Genomic DNA, 17125 nt, shown 5'->3' on the forward strand with positions numbered 1-17125 from the left:
AAAAAAAAAACAAATATCTGTATACATATTTCTAGTAATATCAACAAGCCAATCGGCAAGAAACTCCAGTACGAATTTTGTTGCACACTAATGTCTGAAAAGAGTGCGAACGTAGAATACGAGTACAGAACAACTCTGCAAGCATTCATACTAGGAGCGCGCGGTAGTTGGCGGGAAGGACGAACGTAGTAGGCTTAGGTCTATAGTCAACGGGAGGGGCCACGCCGCCAGCTGGCAGACGATGAGCGACTCTCCGTAATTGTTCCATCCGCGACGTAAATAGATCCCACATGTAATCGCGAATAACTTTCAAAATACCATTAACTTTGATAAATAATGACAGGTTTTATGTTTGACTAGTCGATACCAATAAACGACAACGAATTTTCTTTCGATTCTCTCCGATTTTCGCATCGAGAGATTCGATGCTACCGCGTAGGAATATTACATTGGCGTCGACCTGGCCTCAGCTGTTTCCCGCCAAACGCCGCTACCAGAAAACTGCTGTGAGGCGTAGCGTATGCTGGTTGTCCCGCGCTCCAGCGTACTATAAGTGAATAGTGATTTAATAAGTTTACATTTTAATTGTCAGTGATACGGACTGTTCGATAAGTGGAAATTATGTCTTTTCACGTGAAAGAAGAGAAAGTGTTCGAGGAGAGTGCCGACGACAAGAAGGACATTTTGGAGAATTTGGCCAGGTGAGAATTCCGAATTTTATCTGCGCGTTTGTACACATGATTTTGACGTTTGTGTTGGACCAGTGACTGTCACTTCCGAATTTACACGAGGTTGCCTAAAACGAGATTACACTCCGCTGAATTTTTTTACTAACATTACATGCTTGATGGCAGTATTACCGGTGTATTCGAATTTCATATCTCGTAGTGTTCGAATATTGAACCCTTGTGCGGATGCAGATGAAAAATAACGTGCTGACTGAACGTGACGATTTGATATTTGCAGCAGCTGATAAATGCATCTCGAATTCATTTTTAGTTTGATTTATTATCGCTTTCATTTTGGCAAATTCACTTGGCAATGAAATGTGTACCGAGTTCAAAGCCGTTCTCATAAATAATTAGTGATTTTGTTTTTGATATGTAAACATTGCAAAATCGGAACTAGATCAAAATCAACTTTTGTTATTTTAGTGGGTCCATGGACGGACCTAACTTTTTTTTAGAAGGTTTATATTTGGTAATGTAGTTTTTCAAATAATAAAATAAAACTTGAATAAAATAAAAATTCAGGAAATTGCATTTGAAATATACTGAATTCAAAGGAAAGGAAAACCATATTTATACATTTTTTCCAATTTTTGTATAGCTACTCATTACCTATTTATCAGCAACGAAAACTAGTTTTTTGGTTAAATTTTACAGTTTTTTTTGTTGTCGTGAAAGGTTGAATTTTTGAAAGGCACGTACAGTTCCATAATTTACAAAATTTTATAGACGCTCTTGGGATATCCGTAAATTACTATACACTTTGCTTAGCAAAATTTCGTAAACCATGGATTTGCACACACACAACGGTAAAAAGGCAACTCAAAGTCATTCTAAATTGAACTAGATATTCATATTTGATTTTTTTCGAACATTTTTTGTATTTCAGGGGATGAAAACCCATAAATCTCGGGTGTATCTTGACATACAATACCTATGTATTGTACCTCCACAAATAACATTCAGACAATATTTATTTTAAATGTAATTTTGTATGAAATGCATTTTTGATTCAACAATTCAGTAGTCCAGTCACGTTCAAATGTTTCTTGAGTGAATTCTTTCAACTTTGAAATTGTAGACCTGCTCTCCCGAGTTTGTTGTATGTGGTGTGTTTTATTTAATAAAATCGTCGGAAATTTAAAATTCAATTTAAGCATACTCAGCAATATTTTTGTTCATCTCGAGTATAAATAAGATACATTTAACGCAGTCGTACGTGGCCTTCATGCAGGTCACGTAGGACATCACCCTACCCGCATTATTTATAACCACCCCTAACCCCAATTCACCCTCTTCCTACTCGGGCCTCTCTCGAATTGACGAAGTATTGAATTTCGTCTGTTTTCGTAGTTTGTAACTATCGAAGCAAACAGCTGACGGATAAGGACGGGACGGCCTAAATTCCATATATTTCATTCAACCATGAATCATCGATTGGGTGTATAATCTAGCGTGCGTTGGATGCTTGTCTGAAACGCCGCGTCGTAGTGAACTAAAACTGGTGATTGTAATTTGTAGCACGGTTGGTTTCAGTGCCGACTGCAAATAATGTTCTATATGGTGTTTGTGGACCTTGTTGAGACAATACGAATCCATCGATTAAAATCGTTATTTCGGTAGAGGGGTTTTGAAAATATATACGATTGAACGTACAAAATTATTTTTTGGGGAAAAGGGTTCGACAAACTGAATATCTTTTGAAACAGATAGGCATTTGAATAGGAACCCTAATATAACAATAACTGAATAGAGCCTTAAAGTGAATCAAAGCTAAACAAATAAATGCATTATTATCAAGCTATAAGGAAATAATAACAGTACACAAAGTTATCATTTTTAATTCCTACTTTTAAACGAGAAAAACAAGAGGGGAGTTGACGCAAGTGGTGGTGCAAAAATATTTTTTTAGTTAATATTATCTGCCTAGTTACATGTTTGACAGAACTGCGAATAGCTATGGAGTTCTTAGGTGGCTCGACAAGTTATTGAAATTACCTCACTAGAACACGAGGCTAATAACCGTTGCCACTGAGAAAAACTGGGAGAAAAACGAAAAAGGGTCAATATTTGACGAGTTTGAGCTTTACAAGTGACACCACACGGTGTCACTTGTAAAGCTCGGCGATATAGAGGAATTTTATAACGTCATGACAATGAGCGGCTGTATGTAGTGGATTTTTTGAATTCTCACGTACAGATTTTTAAACAATCCAGATTTGGCATCTTTCGACTTTTGGCTACCGCACGAAGAAGCATTTTTCCAACAATAATGCCATTCCTTTGAATTTTCAATAATAATAGGCTAAAATCCACTGATAACTTTCCAAAATGTTGGATCTGCCCAGAGATGCGACGTTCAAGTCTTCCTACCGGCCTACTCGTAGATCCGCATGCATACACGTGGGCGTCGAAGAACCGAACCTGATCTTTGCCGTATAAATGCAGCTTTCACGCCCTTGTCGTAGCTTTCTAGACGGCTTTCGGCATATTCGTTTTTTTTTGCAGAGTAGGCGTACACACGCTCTTTATCCGGTGAAACGTTGTGTGTACAAGCTGCAGTTCATTCATTCACGACGAACGTTTCGACTGCCGATTGTTTCGTCTTTCGAATGGTACCGCGATTATGAATGGGCGAAATGAGAGCGGTTCCTATGGAAAACAACGGCAAGGCGGAAAATGTGGGGAATCTTGGGGGGTTAATACGGGATGAAAATGTCGTTTTTATTTTTTTCAGCTTTTCTAGAAATTGTTGGAATATACATGTTCATCTTTAATACTTCAGAAGACTCTGAACAAAATTAAAAAATGGGGTGTTTGTGCGAATTAATGAACAGTCGAAGAATTTTTAAAACCTCATGAAATCTATGATTAATTTCTGAATGTTGTTGGTAATTCCAATGTAAATATAGAATTAATTGGTTATTTCATGCATAATGACCTACTTCTTGCTTCTCTCAAATTTCAGGTAATTTGTACCTGCCTGAAAAACTTCAGGTCATATGCTTAGGGTGTTGATGAAATCAACTTGAAAGAGATAATAATTCTAATACTCTGGCTCTGTATTGATGTAGTGAGGAAAATTTGCGATGGTGATTTAAGACAAGGAGTATTTTCTGGTAGCTGTAAAATACCTAATCCATATAATTTGAGGCCATTTTGCATCCTACCTGCATTTGCAAAACTTCCAAAAGTACCATAAAGTACTGTACTATATATTGAACGAAAATATAACAGGTGACAGACATGTATTTATGGCGAGGTTTGGGGATATGACGTTGAAACTAAGGTTCAATCGTCCCAGTAGAGGCATTCTGGCTCGCCAAGACCGAAAAAGGCTTGACAAGTACGGTCAGGCGTGAAGGTTATGCTCACTGTGTTCTTTTATTGGCATGGTGCATCATTAACTCTTGCACAAGTTCAGCGTCGTTTGCTTGACGCAGTCCAAGAAAAACGTCTGGATTTGTGAAAAACAATTCATGGCATTTGCACCACGATACCTGCTCACATTTCATTGTTTGCTCGTGAATTTTTGGCCAAAACAGTACTGTAACGATGCCGTAGCCTCCATATTTGCCAGACATGGCTCTGTGTGACTTTTTCCAATTACAAAAAATAAAGATAACCTTAAGGGGTAGTCGTTTCAGTAGGATAGTTGACAACAGTGCAATAAACAATTTTTTTCAGAAAACGAAAAATTTCCATTATTTTCTGAACACACCTCGTATATTGAGAAATGGTTATTCTCCCATATTATATTTCTTCAATCAGTGCTTTCAATATTGTGTCTTGTGTTGTTTTTTGCAGTGTTATCGCGTTAAGAGTGAATTCCACAGGCAATTTCACAGTTTATTAATAAATTTCTCAGCTTCGCAATTTCTCGAATTATCATTTCTTATTCCATAACTCCTGAGGAATGTTAACGGCTCTCCGTAATAATCTCGATTGTTTCATTGCGACAATAAACTCACTCGTAGAAATGATACTCCATTCAGTGATAATCATTATTGTCCGCGATAAAATCGAAGAATTTCAAACATCTGAATGTTCCGTCATTCGCAAGATGCCTCTAACCAATCGCCGGAACCGCCCATACTTATATCGCCCGACATGAAGGAAATGCTTTGGATAACTGCACGTCTCTATCCCAGTGCCGGATTAGCGATGTAGCCATGCTAGAGGCTCAGCGGCTGTGTCAAAAAATCCACAAATAAAAAAATTTGCGAACTTCAATAGCTATTCTCAAAGTCTGCGCGGGTCTTAACACAGGCTTAATAAATTAAAGAAATTGGATGCAATAACTGACAATGAAAAATTTGTCGCTCAACACTCCAATATATTTACTTTTGATAAGAAACACACAAAAACCGTCAAATGCAAAAACCATGCTTTTTGGCTTCATCATTAGAATCAGCCATTATAAAAAAAGTAACGAACAAAAAACAAATTTTTAATAAAAAATTGAAAATTACTGCGCCACTGCAGAAACTGCATTGACGTGAATTGACAGTACCGGACTCAGGATCGGTGATGAACACATTCTCTACAACTTAATATTATGTGACTCATACAGAGCCAAGCTTTACAAAATTAACAAAAATAACGAGTGTTTTTTCTTTTCACAATACTTGCAGTGGTCTCTTTTATTGGGAAGATGGTCAGGTTTTTCTTCAGTGTCGATTCCAGTATGTTTAGCTATTGTATTTCGGATGTAGGAATGAAAACCTGACATAGTAGCTCTGGACTGCAACTTCTTTTTCCAAACCCAAATTCTTGATAAATAATCTTCTCTGTTTACTATGATTCTGATTCGGGTCGTTGTGTCTGGTAATTATGAATGCATTTATGCTAGCAATGTTCAAAATACCGTAAAACACAACTAAAGGCCATCGTTTCGTATTCCTTGCACATTATAACTGCAGCTAATTTTATCCATAATGTCGACTCTACATTCAGTAGTATTATAAAATAAAATAACTTCTGGTTTACCAGTTATTGGATCGTCTGTATCACTGTTGTGCAACGAAGATATCATCAGCACCTTCTTTCTCTTTCTGGGCACATAAGAAGATGCCATCATATGAACACCAAACCCAAAAATGAAGGAGATAACAGGACGATCTTTAGTATGTGTTGAAATTTGCGGCAGTTCTCTTTTATTGCTCTTTATTGTACCCACGATGGTCAGTCTATATTCTGTCTTCAATTTTTGGACGAGATCGCAACTGATAAACCAGCGATCCATAGCAATATTTCTCCAAACTTCAAACCGGGGATCTACCCTGCAGACTCTTTCAGTTCGCCGCCAGATGACATCATTCAAATGAAATTACATATGCGGTCGACGGTGGTCAATTGGAACAAAGGTATGAAATCCAAAGATGCAAAAAAAATTATGATAAAATAAAGTATAAATTGTACCTTTTTGAATACTTGACAGCTACATAAGATGGCAGATCTAGATAAAATTTATTTCAAACGTACCAAGGTTTATTGTAATTTGGATGGAAATTTATCGATAAGATTTCGAGATCTTGTGGTATTACATTCGAAAATTCGCAGGTAGAATTTTCCATACAGGTCAATACAAGTTTTGAAGTGTAACACTACATTAAAGGACGCTGTTTCTGTGAATTATGGCCACACAATGATAACTTAACGAATTCCCAGTACATTATACCTGAGTTAGGGATTGTTGAACGCGTAACAATGAAATATGGAACAAGTAATGCCGTTTCGTTGAATAATAGTTGACGGGCTTTGTGAAAACAGCACATGTTCGACATGAAACTTTCAAAATAAATACGCTCAGGTATCGAGTTGGGTTCAATTCCGATGTGAGAATGTAGGATTAGCTGTTTGGAAGCTTGCCAGAAAAAATACTTTATCGAACATGTTATTCACTGAGGATTAGGGTGGGAAACTTCAACGACAATAATAAAGTAACGTATACAGAGTGTTTCCTATACAGATACAAAAAAATTCAGTCCGATGAACGATTGAAGAAGGTGGCATGAAAAATCAACAATTTACGAATCATACAAGGTGATTGGAATTAGTGGTTTAGTAGCAGTAAAGTGCAAGTGGAACCAATTTAGAACATTACGGTGAGCCAGTTGTAAATAAATATAGTTTGAAAAACCCGCTTTTAAAAAACATCGAACTAAAAAGTTGAAAATATTTTTTTTAAATAAGCTTAAAACAATAAGGAACGAAAAATACTAGTATTATTGTTTCAGGCTAATTTAAAAAAAATATTTTTAACTTTTTAGTTCGATGTTCTTTAAAAACGTGTTTTTTAGTTTGTTGAACTATATTTATTTTTCATTTTTTAGTTTCGTATGTTATAAAACCGTTATAGACTTATAGAATGTTATAGACTTTTTAAACTAGATTTATTTTATCTAAACTTTGGGATCAATCGAGCCGTATATTGTTTAGAAAAATGACCATTGATATTTTCCGATTCCGGAGAGGGAGTCTGAAAATCAGCTACCAAGCCCAAGGAAGATAGCAGGCGCGCAAAGGAGGGTTACAAATAAGGCAGCAGGCGCGCGTGTTAATAATAAAAATACTTTTGTCAAATGAATAAATACATGTTAAGTGAGTTCGAATTATATCTAGGAGGTTACCTACAGCGGCATCTACCCGCGAATAGATCAAGCAATAATGTTCTGTCAAATACAGATCCCGAGCTTGAGAGTTACACACAAACATGCATACAAACAATCATACATGCATACATACATACAGGTGAAGCTAATAAAAGCGTTTTAATAAAAAGCTACTCATGACATGTTTCATATTAAGTGAATGATTTTTCAATACGAGATATTGAAATTTATCCATCATTACCCCTCTAATCAGTGGCGTCCACGCATTAGACATATAATGTATTGCGTATACTGATACTGCAGAGCTGTTAACGTGATTGTCAATGGATCACCTTCTTCATTTACTTGTTAGACTCTAAAAATATTACCGGTTTGTTAATAAATAACGCCTATCCAAGTAGAACTAGGCCAAATAGCACCAATGTGATTGTTTATTGTGAAGGAAGGTTGCAAAATGGCATTTGAGACAGTACTTTCATATTATATCCAATTACTCATATGGAGATGAATGAACATCATTTGTTGATAATTGTTTTATTTGCAAAAAACTGAGGGATTCGTTGGCATAAAATTTCAAATTCAACCACCTTTTGGTGTGAAACTCAATAGGGATAGGGGGTTTTGTCTCGTGATTTTCATGGAGTACTTGTCCTGGTATTTCATAGTTTGTCTCCAATCGAGGACCGCCTGCTCGGTGCTGATGATGCCCAACAGGCCGAAACAGCTCTATACTAGAGGATCTTGAACTGAAATCAAATTGGAAATTATCGAGATAGTATTCATCTATTTATCTTTTCATTTTCATCATCGCTACATAAGATATGGATTCTTAATCGCATAGCATAATTTTAAGAATAGGACTAGTTTATATTATAAATTATAAAAGTCAAGTGACAACTCTGAATTCTTCCACTTGAAATTATTAGCACTACCTGTTCTAAATTTTGACAGAAATTTATGGGAGTCCGGATAATTAACCCAATATTTACTATTTGCCAAGTGATGATTTCATCTTTACGACGTGGGAAATAATTTGGAAATGACTAATCCAATTGATGGGGTCCCTCGGTTTTATCAGTTCAATTTACAAATTGGTTTTGGCACATACCTGACATACCATATGACACGTAGATGTTTGAAGGTTTCTTTCATGAAGAAAGTTAATCTCAACCACCTTCAAACAAAGAATGAAGTTAATGCTGTGGTGTTTTAGTATATTAATTTCAAGTTACTTAACCTAATTTTTACCATTTAATACTGTCCCAAATTTAAATAATAATAATTTATTAATCTAATAAGGTTCTGCTGGCGGTCCCAATTTTTTTTAATTTAATGAGTTAGGTTACTTCTGTGACTCTATCTATCCATTAAATTATCTCCCCACCCCTCGTCCCTTCCCTCATCTTCTCTTCTTGCCACGTCTCTTCACCTCTCTTCATTTCCTAAAGAAAATGTATTCTCTGTTAGAGACTGAAGACAAGTGTTTTAAGAGGTTTTAACGAAGTGTCCCTTTATCAGAGCTGTCCAAATTTGTTTTCGTTTCAGGTTTTTAAGTTTTCTTACTGTTTAAGTTGCCCAACTGAATATGTTTGCCATCTATGTACTCTTTGGAACTCCTTATTGAAATTCCATTGCTTTTCTGCCTCTCATCCAAAATCATGCCTTTTCAATTTGAAACATACGCTTCACTATCATAATGGTTTGGCGCATACGCCTGTTATAATTGATTTTGGCGCATACGTCTGTCGTAATTGATTATGACGCATACGTCTGTCGTAATGGATTTTGGCGCATACGTATATTGTAATTGTTTTTGGCGCATGCGTCTATTAGTTGTTTTAATGGCTGACAGCTATCACGTAGTAAGTGTAATAGACAAAATAGCAGCGTTGCAAATGTCAAGGGGAAGTATTATGTGTCAAACTTCAAGTTTTTTTTGATTCTGTTACGTAAAAGTTGTAATTTTGTAGGTTTTTGGACTAATCAGTAATCGGTAGTAATATTTGTAAGCAAATATATGAAATACTGTGATGTGGGGTAGCTGTCAACTGAAACACGAAAGATTAGTTTAACTCGCTGGCAGATATAATTCATTCAAAGTGGTTTTGCGAAATCAAAATTTTTTAGCGCACATCGTAAATATTCGCAAGTATAGTGAAACGTCAACCGCACAACAATAATTACACTATAGAAATTGTTTGCAATAATGTGTCTATTTATTCGTTCAGCTAACCGATCATTAGCGGAAGGCCGTTGAAGGTGATTGTGTTTATTTATATGCACACATACTCACCGATTTTTTTCTCTTCGTCCGTCCGCTATGTTTCGCGCCAGTAGTGATTCATTGTATTATTGCCTACTGCTTGCTTCGCCGGTTACATTGCACCGATCCGTGATTTTTAAAAATAGAATGGCGGTACGATAGTCGCAGCTAGGCGTCGTAGATGGAGAAACAAATTTTTGAGGTTACGTTGTCGGAGGACCTGAACGGGAGAAAATTGATGTGAAAGACATCTACGGTTTCAGGAAGTTTCGGTCTCCCGGTGGTTATTATCAATAATATTATCAGAGGAGATCCGGCTCGAAGGACCACATTACTTAATCACCTGATTTGTCACATTTTCATTAACAGCTGATACGCTTCCATAATATTTTCATAATAATGTCACTAGACAGTGTGTTACTCGTATCTGTATTAATTACAAATGACCAATTCGGGATGGCCGGGTTTAATCGGAATACACTGTATAAAAATGTGTATTATCTGTCTGACTCAAGAGGTCATCACGAAAACATGTAAATGTCCTTTCCAGCAGGTGAATTTAATGGAAGAATTCTATTTCGCAAACAATCGCATTGTTATCTGCGACGCGCGTATCGGAAACACACTTAGAGTATTACGTCCATTAGCATTCGAGCATTATCTGGGAGTTAGTCGGTCATTAACATGTCGGGTGGCAACAAACGAATTGTTTGCCTTGTAAGAAACGGTGTTATTAGTCAGTTTCAACAACAGAATTTCCGTCTGTGGCATTATTTATTGTTTGTAATCCTCTGCGGGACCAGTAAGGACTAGGAATCGGAAAGAATTTCACACGTTCTTGCTAAATCATCATTCTCTTCATTTGTTTTTATAACTCAATACGGATTTCGTAAAGGACATAGTTGTACAACTGCTTTGTTGCATATAGTGGACGATATTATAAGAGCACGGGACGAAAAAAATAATACAGTATTGGTACTTCTTGATTTCAGTAGAGCTTTCGATACTATTAACTTCGATTTAATGTTATTAATTCTTGGCTATATAGGACTCTCTAAAAATGCTATATCACTAATCAGATCGTATCTCACCAACCGTCAACAAAAGGTTACCATAGAAGGAAACAGCTCACAATATTTGAAGTTGACATGTTGAGTGCCACAGGGCTCTATTTTGGGACCCCTTTTGTTTGCTATCTACACATCTCAACTTGCAAAATGTTTAAAATTTTGTAATATACATTTGTATGCAGACGATACCCAGTTGTATTATAGCTTCTCACCTGAAATGATAGATATTGCGTGTACTCAAATCAATAGTCACTTAAAATTATTTGTGAAAAATGCTTCTGACCACTGCTTAAATATAAATTGTAGTAAATCCAATGTTATTGTTTTCGGACCAAAAGGCCCTAGAAATGATATTTGCAAATCTGTGAAAGTAGTAGGTAGTAAATGATCATGTACTTGGGGTTGTCCCAGAAGCCAAAAGCCTGGACATCATTTCAGATAAGGACTTGACATTCGAAAGCCAGGTTAATCAGTTTATTCGGCGTGCATATTATTCACTCAAAATTATATATGGACACCGAAATTTCCAACCCATGAAGGTGAAGGCGAATTTGTGCGAATCATTAGTTTTATCTATATTCAATTATGCTGATGTTTTGTATGGTCCATGTTTAACCAACCAATTCAAGAAAAAGTTCAGAATTCCTGCCTACGGTTAATTTTTGGTATAAGAAGAAGAGAAAGAATATCACATAAACTGAAGGATACCGGCTGGTTAAATATGAACGACAGGAGAGTGTTACATGCTGCAACTTTGTTTCACAAAATAATTAATGGTAAAGTGCCGTCTTACTTACACCAGAAAATTACTTTTAGAACTGATGTGCATAATATTTAATGTAAGGTATAAAGGCGGACTAACTCCGCCATCCTTTCGCACAGAGTTCTTTAGAAGGAGTTTCAGCTACCAGATCTGTGCAATTTATAATGACATTCCCGAGCCCATGAAACGAGATGACTTCAATCATTTTAATATCAATTTCAAACGATTCGTATTATCTTCAAACTATTAATGACCCAATAGCTAACCTACCTATTACAAATCTATAAATAGTCATAATATTTTAAGATATTTAAAAATTCTTTTTGTTTATTCCTTTGCGTACTAGGCGACATTTTTGAGGTTAAGTGGAAGAGCAATTGAATGATGACTTGTCATCATGTAAATTGAACTTCGCCTTTTGTCTTCTTATAATAAATGAACTGTACATGATTAATTTGATTTGAATGTATTAGAAGATAATAAAGATGGTATTATTATTATATTATATTATATTCTTCAACGTGGATTGTACGTTTTTGGGGGTTTCGTGGTTTAGACATCAATGAATTGGGCCATTCTAATGTATTCTTCAATATACAGGGTATCCAGTAGAGGCGTGGCGTAACAAAGTTGAGTTTTTTTTTAATTGGAATGCCATATATTGATTTTTCATATTACAATTCCATCAATGTTTTTTCATCAGATCAGACCTTTTTTGGAGTATTGTTCTCATGTATGGAGCTCCGCCCCCAAACATACCCTGAATCTTAGTTTCCTATGAAAATGTAGCCCTCGTTTGTGATTTTTCCAGATTCGATTCTTACTTAAATAATAGTAGAAGTTGAACTCTACTTAAAGTATATAAGAGTCTTCCTTCACGACGAAACAATAACCTAATCGGCTTTATTCGTTCTAACAGTCATCAGTAATAGTTTGGTGAACGTGAGTTGATTTTTTTCAGCAAGAGAACCTTCAATGAACGATTTTAATTTATTTAAATTTTGTAGGGGAATGAACGTTGATAGCAGCAATGTCACTGTCAGGATAATACTTTCAAGGCGGATTCATACATCGAATTGATTATTTCTCAATGAAAAAATTCGTGCAAGTTTTCAGTAGTAATACATTCTGGCCAATGAAAAAGCAAACAAAATTTCTCAACTGAAAACAACGTTTATTGAATCTTAAACGTGTTTTATTATATTGATTTCTGATAAACATGTTACTTTGAGCGGGAGCTTCGATTTCCTTGAAAAAATTATTTGGAAGTATTTCGTCATAATTTGGATTCGCATAAAACATGATGAGCTGTCTGTATTTTTGTTGCATGGTCCTTAGTTGATGCCATTGATCCCAAAATAATAAGAAGAAGAAGACTGTAGCTGAATTTCACTAGTTCGGACTTCCATTGTCTACTATATAAAATGATTTGAAATCCCTGAAACAACTAAAAAAGAAAAATTGAAAATGAATAGCTGAAAATAACAATTATATTAACCAAAATAAACCTGAAATAAATGAAATAATGGTGAAATAAAATACAAGTAAAAATAGAGCAATTGAATAAATAAAAATAAAGAAATGAAAAAAAAAAAATAAAAATAAAAAGTGGAGAGATTCCAAGTCACGTTAGTTCACGACGTTTCGATTGTTAGTATCTACAATCGTCTTCGGGTGATGACTGGTTAGATACTATGACTATGACGATTGTAGATACTAACAATCGAAACGTCGTGAACTAACGTGACTTGGAATCTCTTCACTTTTTATTTTTATTTTCTTTTTCTTCATTTTTATTTATTCAATTGTTCTATTTTTACTTGTATTTTATTTCACCATTATTTCATGTATTTCAGGTTTATTTTGGTTAATATAATCGTTATTTTCAGCTATTCATTTTTAATTCTTCTTTTTTAGTTGTTTCAGGGATTTCAAATCATTTTATATAGTAGACAATGGAAGTCCGAACTAGTGAAATTCATCATGAAACATTGTCAATCACCTTCAAACAACACTGTAGCTGTCTCGATAGCTTTGATTTGTCAGAAAAGATGACTAAAAATATATTGATCTTTTTTAGATAAACTGATTAATTACAGTTTTGCAGCAATTAAAATTGTAAACAGGTTCCATTTATTTCAATTCCTTTATTTTTAGCGAAGTTGGTTAATACACTGTTGATTACTTTTCTATTTTTCCTAATTTGAAATTCTATATTTTTCAACGCATTCAAATGTTACTCTTTATATTTTTTTGTATTACAAGTAGTCGACGGATAATTTTTAGGTTTTCGAAAGAATAAGAACTGAAGAAAAAAGCAAAGGAAGAAGATTATGACTGAATAAAAAGGCAAAGAGTTGTTGATATAATTGAAGAAACAAGAAATCAAAAGAGAAGTAGTACAAGCTAATTTCAGCACAGTGAGTCAGGCACTAGAAACACTAGAAAACACATTATACCCCAGAGGGTATAATGGCAAAAGTCCTTGAAGATATCGAAAGAATAATTAATTTGTCTTCCTTCTCAAGTTTCAAAAAGCATTGGTTGAGCTACAAGTCTTTATATATGGTCTAAAAGTGTGAAAGATAACGAGATACAGCACTGTCTCAGTACACCAGTTTGATGCTATCAGAAACGGTGAAGTTAAAGCGACAGTGTTACAGCTGCAGATCAATAAACGCCAGGAAACTTCTCTAGTTCAAATGGTGAAGAAAAGGAGACCTTCGTGAAAAAAATGCTGTTATGGAAAACCGCGACATCTACAAATAGATTGTCGATGAAGAAGGCAGAACAAGATACCACCGTCCTTAGAGAAGTAACATGCGAATTCTAAGAAGAAACAGGTCCCCTACACCAAAGAGAGACACCGACGCAAAAAGATGGTGCAGGTCACTGATAAAAGAAACAAAATAACATTCCGGGAAAAGTGGAGTAGTTGAGACGGCGAGGCTTTCGATGCTCAAAACCCGAGGATGTCTACTTCCTCACTAAAGAACGTGCAGTCAATTTATCCGAGGTCATCCAAACGACACTGAATATACCTTCACCATCGACAATGATAAGGAAATACTTTGAATTCATCCCGAAAAACTTGATATCAACAATTGCTAAGGGACAAACAGAACCCATAATTGTAGAAGTCCATTTTCCGATAGGTCGAACGACAATCGAATATCCCATCTCTCGACATCATGTACGACATTTAGTACGACAGTACGACATTTAGATAATTTTCTTGGGTCTGTTTGATTTAGTTCAAAAATCAGAATATTGGTGGAAGAACATATGCAGATCTGCAAAAAACTCCGGCGCGACTAGAAGGAAAACCTGTAGTAGTAAAAGCTGAGGTACTTCGACCATCGCTTGAAAAAGCCCTGAAGCTACCCAAAATTGTAGTAGCATCATATTTTAAATAACCAAAACTCCTTAAAAATTTCACAGTTTTGCTGAGGAAAAATAAGAAAAAATGTGGCCAGGTATAGGTAATGAAAAATCCATACCGATGAAACTATCTTGAAATCAAATACTCAAACGAAGTTTGTTTCAAATTGATATTTGATTTTCATAATACTCATATTCATTTTTAATCAAAACATCATTAATAACTATAATCGTTTGAAGTCAATAGTTTTGCTCTGGTCCAAAATGGACATATGTTATAATATAGATGTACTTACCTAACTACTTTGAAATCAAGCACAAATTGAATATTTGAATATTTGATGATTGATTTTTTTAATGATTAGGTATATAAATTTTATTCTTCAAAAATCACCGAAAATTGTTGGTAGTCAAATGTCAAATACTGTCTGTATAAAATCTGTTTTTCCGTTAATCACAGATTTTAAACAAATACTGTCAAATATTGTCTGTTTAAAATCTGTTTTTCCGTTAATCACATATTTTAAACAGACAGTATTTGACATTTGACTACCAACAATTTTCGGTGATTTTTGAAGAATAAAATTTATATAATCATTAAAAAAATCAATAAATTTTTCAAAGATAATATTGAAACATTCAATTTGTGCTTGATTTCAAAGTAGTTAGGTAAGTACATCCATATTATAACATATGTCCATTTTGGACCAGATCAAAACTATTGACTTCAAACTATTATAATTATTAATGATTTTTTTATTGAAAATGAATATGAGTATTATGAAAATCAAATATCATTTTGAAACAAATTTCGTTTGAGTATTTGTCAAATTCTGATTTCAATGATTATATAAATTTTATTCTTCAAAAATCACCGAAAATTGTTGGTAGTCAAATACGGTTTTTTTAATATTTACATTAATTTTTTCAAAAATCACAAAAATTCTTTGAAAGTCAAAAGATTTTCGGATGAAAAAAGTGACTAGGTTGAACAGTTGATTTTTTAAAAATTCGTACCACTTTTTTATCAAAAATTATTGTATATCGTTCGGAGTCCAAAAATTTTGCTAGGGACAAAAGTGGACAGTTGTAATATCACCGATGTAACTACCCTTGAATCAAGCAAACAAACTGTTTCAAATATTATCATCTAACAGGAATAATTGATTTCTTCATCAATATTCATATGAAAATACATCTTCAAAATAACGTTTATAATTCTACAGACTATGTTTTTGCCAAACCGACTTCCGCAAAACCGACTCTCCCGGCCGTGTGAGCAAGAATCTCTTCCTAAGAACGACCTCTCCGTATACTACGGAAAAATCGATACGTCGTATCCTACGCATTAACGGTTTTCGTGACCCGAACTAAATGGTCCGGCGTCGTCGGCAGACATATGGGTGGGCGTCGCGACGCCCGAATCAGTCGTCCCCCTTTCGCTGCAATAATCTTGTCCCACATGTTGCAAGCCGACCGGAATTGGAAGTTCACCGTGCCTTCCTATATCGAAGGTAAATATATCCGGATGTTATTTCCCATCTTGGCGTTTTTTACTTTTTCCGATACTGCTCGGTATTAACATATTTTTTTGGGGAGGATCTCGAGAGTAGCATAAATACGGATGTCATGCAGTCTAGTAAAAATCTCGGTGGTATAGCGTTTTATGGACAATCACTTTTTGATGATGAAAAACTACTTTTTTTCGTATCATTTGTGATTTTGTTGAATGAAAATAACAATTTTATTAGAATTTTTGCTTTCAGACAACAAACCAAAACGCACACTTTCTGTTGAGTATTGAAGAATGTTTTTTTTTTATTAATTTCTCTTCGAAATCCTGAATTATCGCATTTTTAAAGACTTACCCACATAGTTTTTCCAATTAAAACACAATTTTTTTTCTTGAATTTTCCGTCGTCGAACCTAACCCAACAAGTCACCAACCTTATCTTGCGACGTATTTTCTTGTCATTTAGTTTTCGTAAATGAAAATTACAGTTTTATCAAAATTTTTGCTTTCGGAAAACAAACCAAAACTCACTTTCTGTTGTTGTATATTGATTTTTTTTTATTAATTTCTCTTCGAAATCCTAAATAATCGCATTTTTTAAGACTAACCCTCATATTTTATTGAAAGAACGTTTCTCAATACTTGCAAACAGTAAGCTTAAGCGGAAGAACAATTAGATGGATCAATTTATTCTTGAAAAAGTGTATAAAAAATAATGAAAATATTCCAATTATTTTTTTAATTCTTGATAAAAGCTACTATTATATGATTTTTGAAATGTTTCATTACTATT

The 17125-nt window shown here is 34.7% G+C and overlaps 1 protein-coding gene across 1 annotated transcript in view; it reads left to right on the forward strand.

The window, feature by feature from the left end:
- Window positions 1–225: 225 nt before the first annotated feature.
- Window positions 226–17125, forward strand: part of crp (transcription factor cropped) — a 157005-nt gene continuing 140105 nt past the window's right edge. Inside the window, exon 1 of the mRNA XM_023158270.2 lies at window positions 226–701. Coding sequence (XP_023014038.2) covers window positions 622–701 — 80 coding nt within the window. The 5' untranslated portion in view covers window positions 226–621. The remainder of the gene's footprint in view (window positions 702–17125) is intronic.

This window comes from Leptinotarsa decemlineata, unplaced genomic scaffold (assembly GCF_025532065.1).
Source record: "Leptinotarsa decemlineata unplaced genomic scaffold, Ldec_3_MD MMD2_tig00026328_RagTag_RagTag, whole genome shotgun sequence".
Classification (NCBI taxonomy): domain Eukaryota; kingdom Metazoa; phylum Arthropoda; class Insecta; order Coleoptera; family Chrysomelidae; genus Leptinotarsa; species Leptinotarsa decemlineata.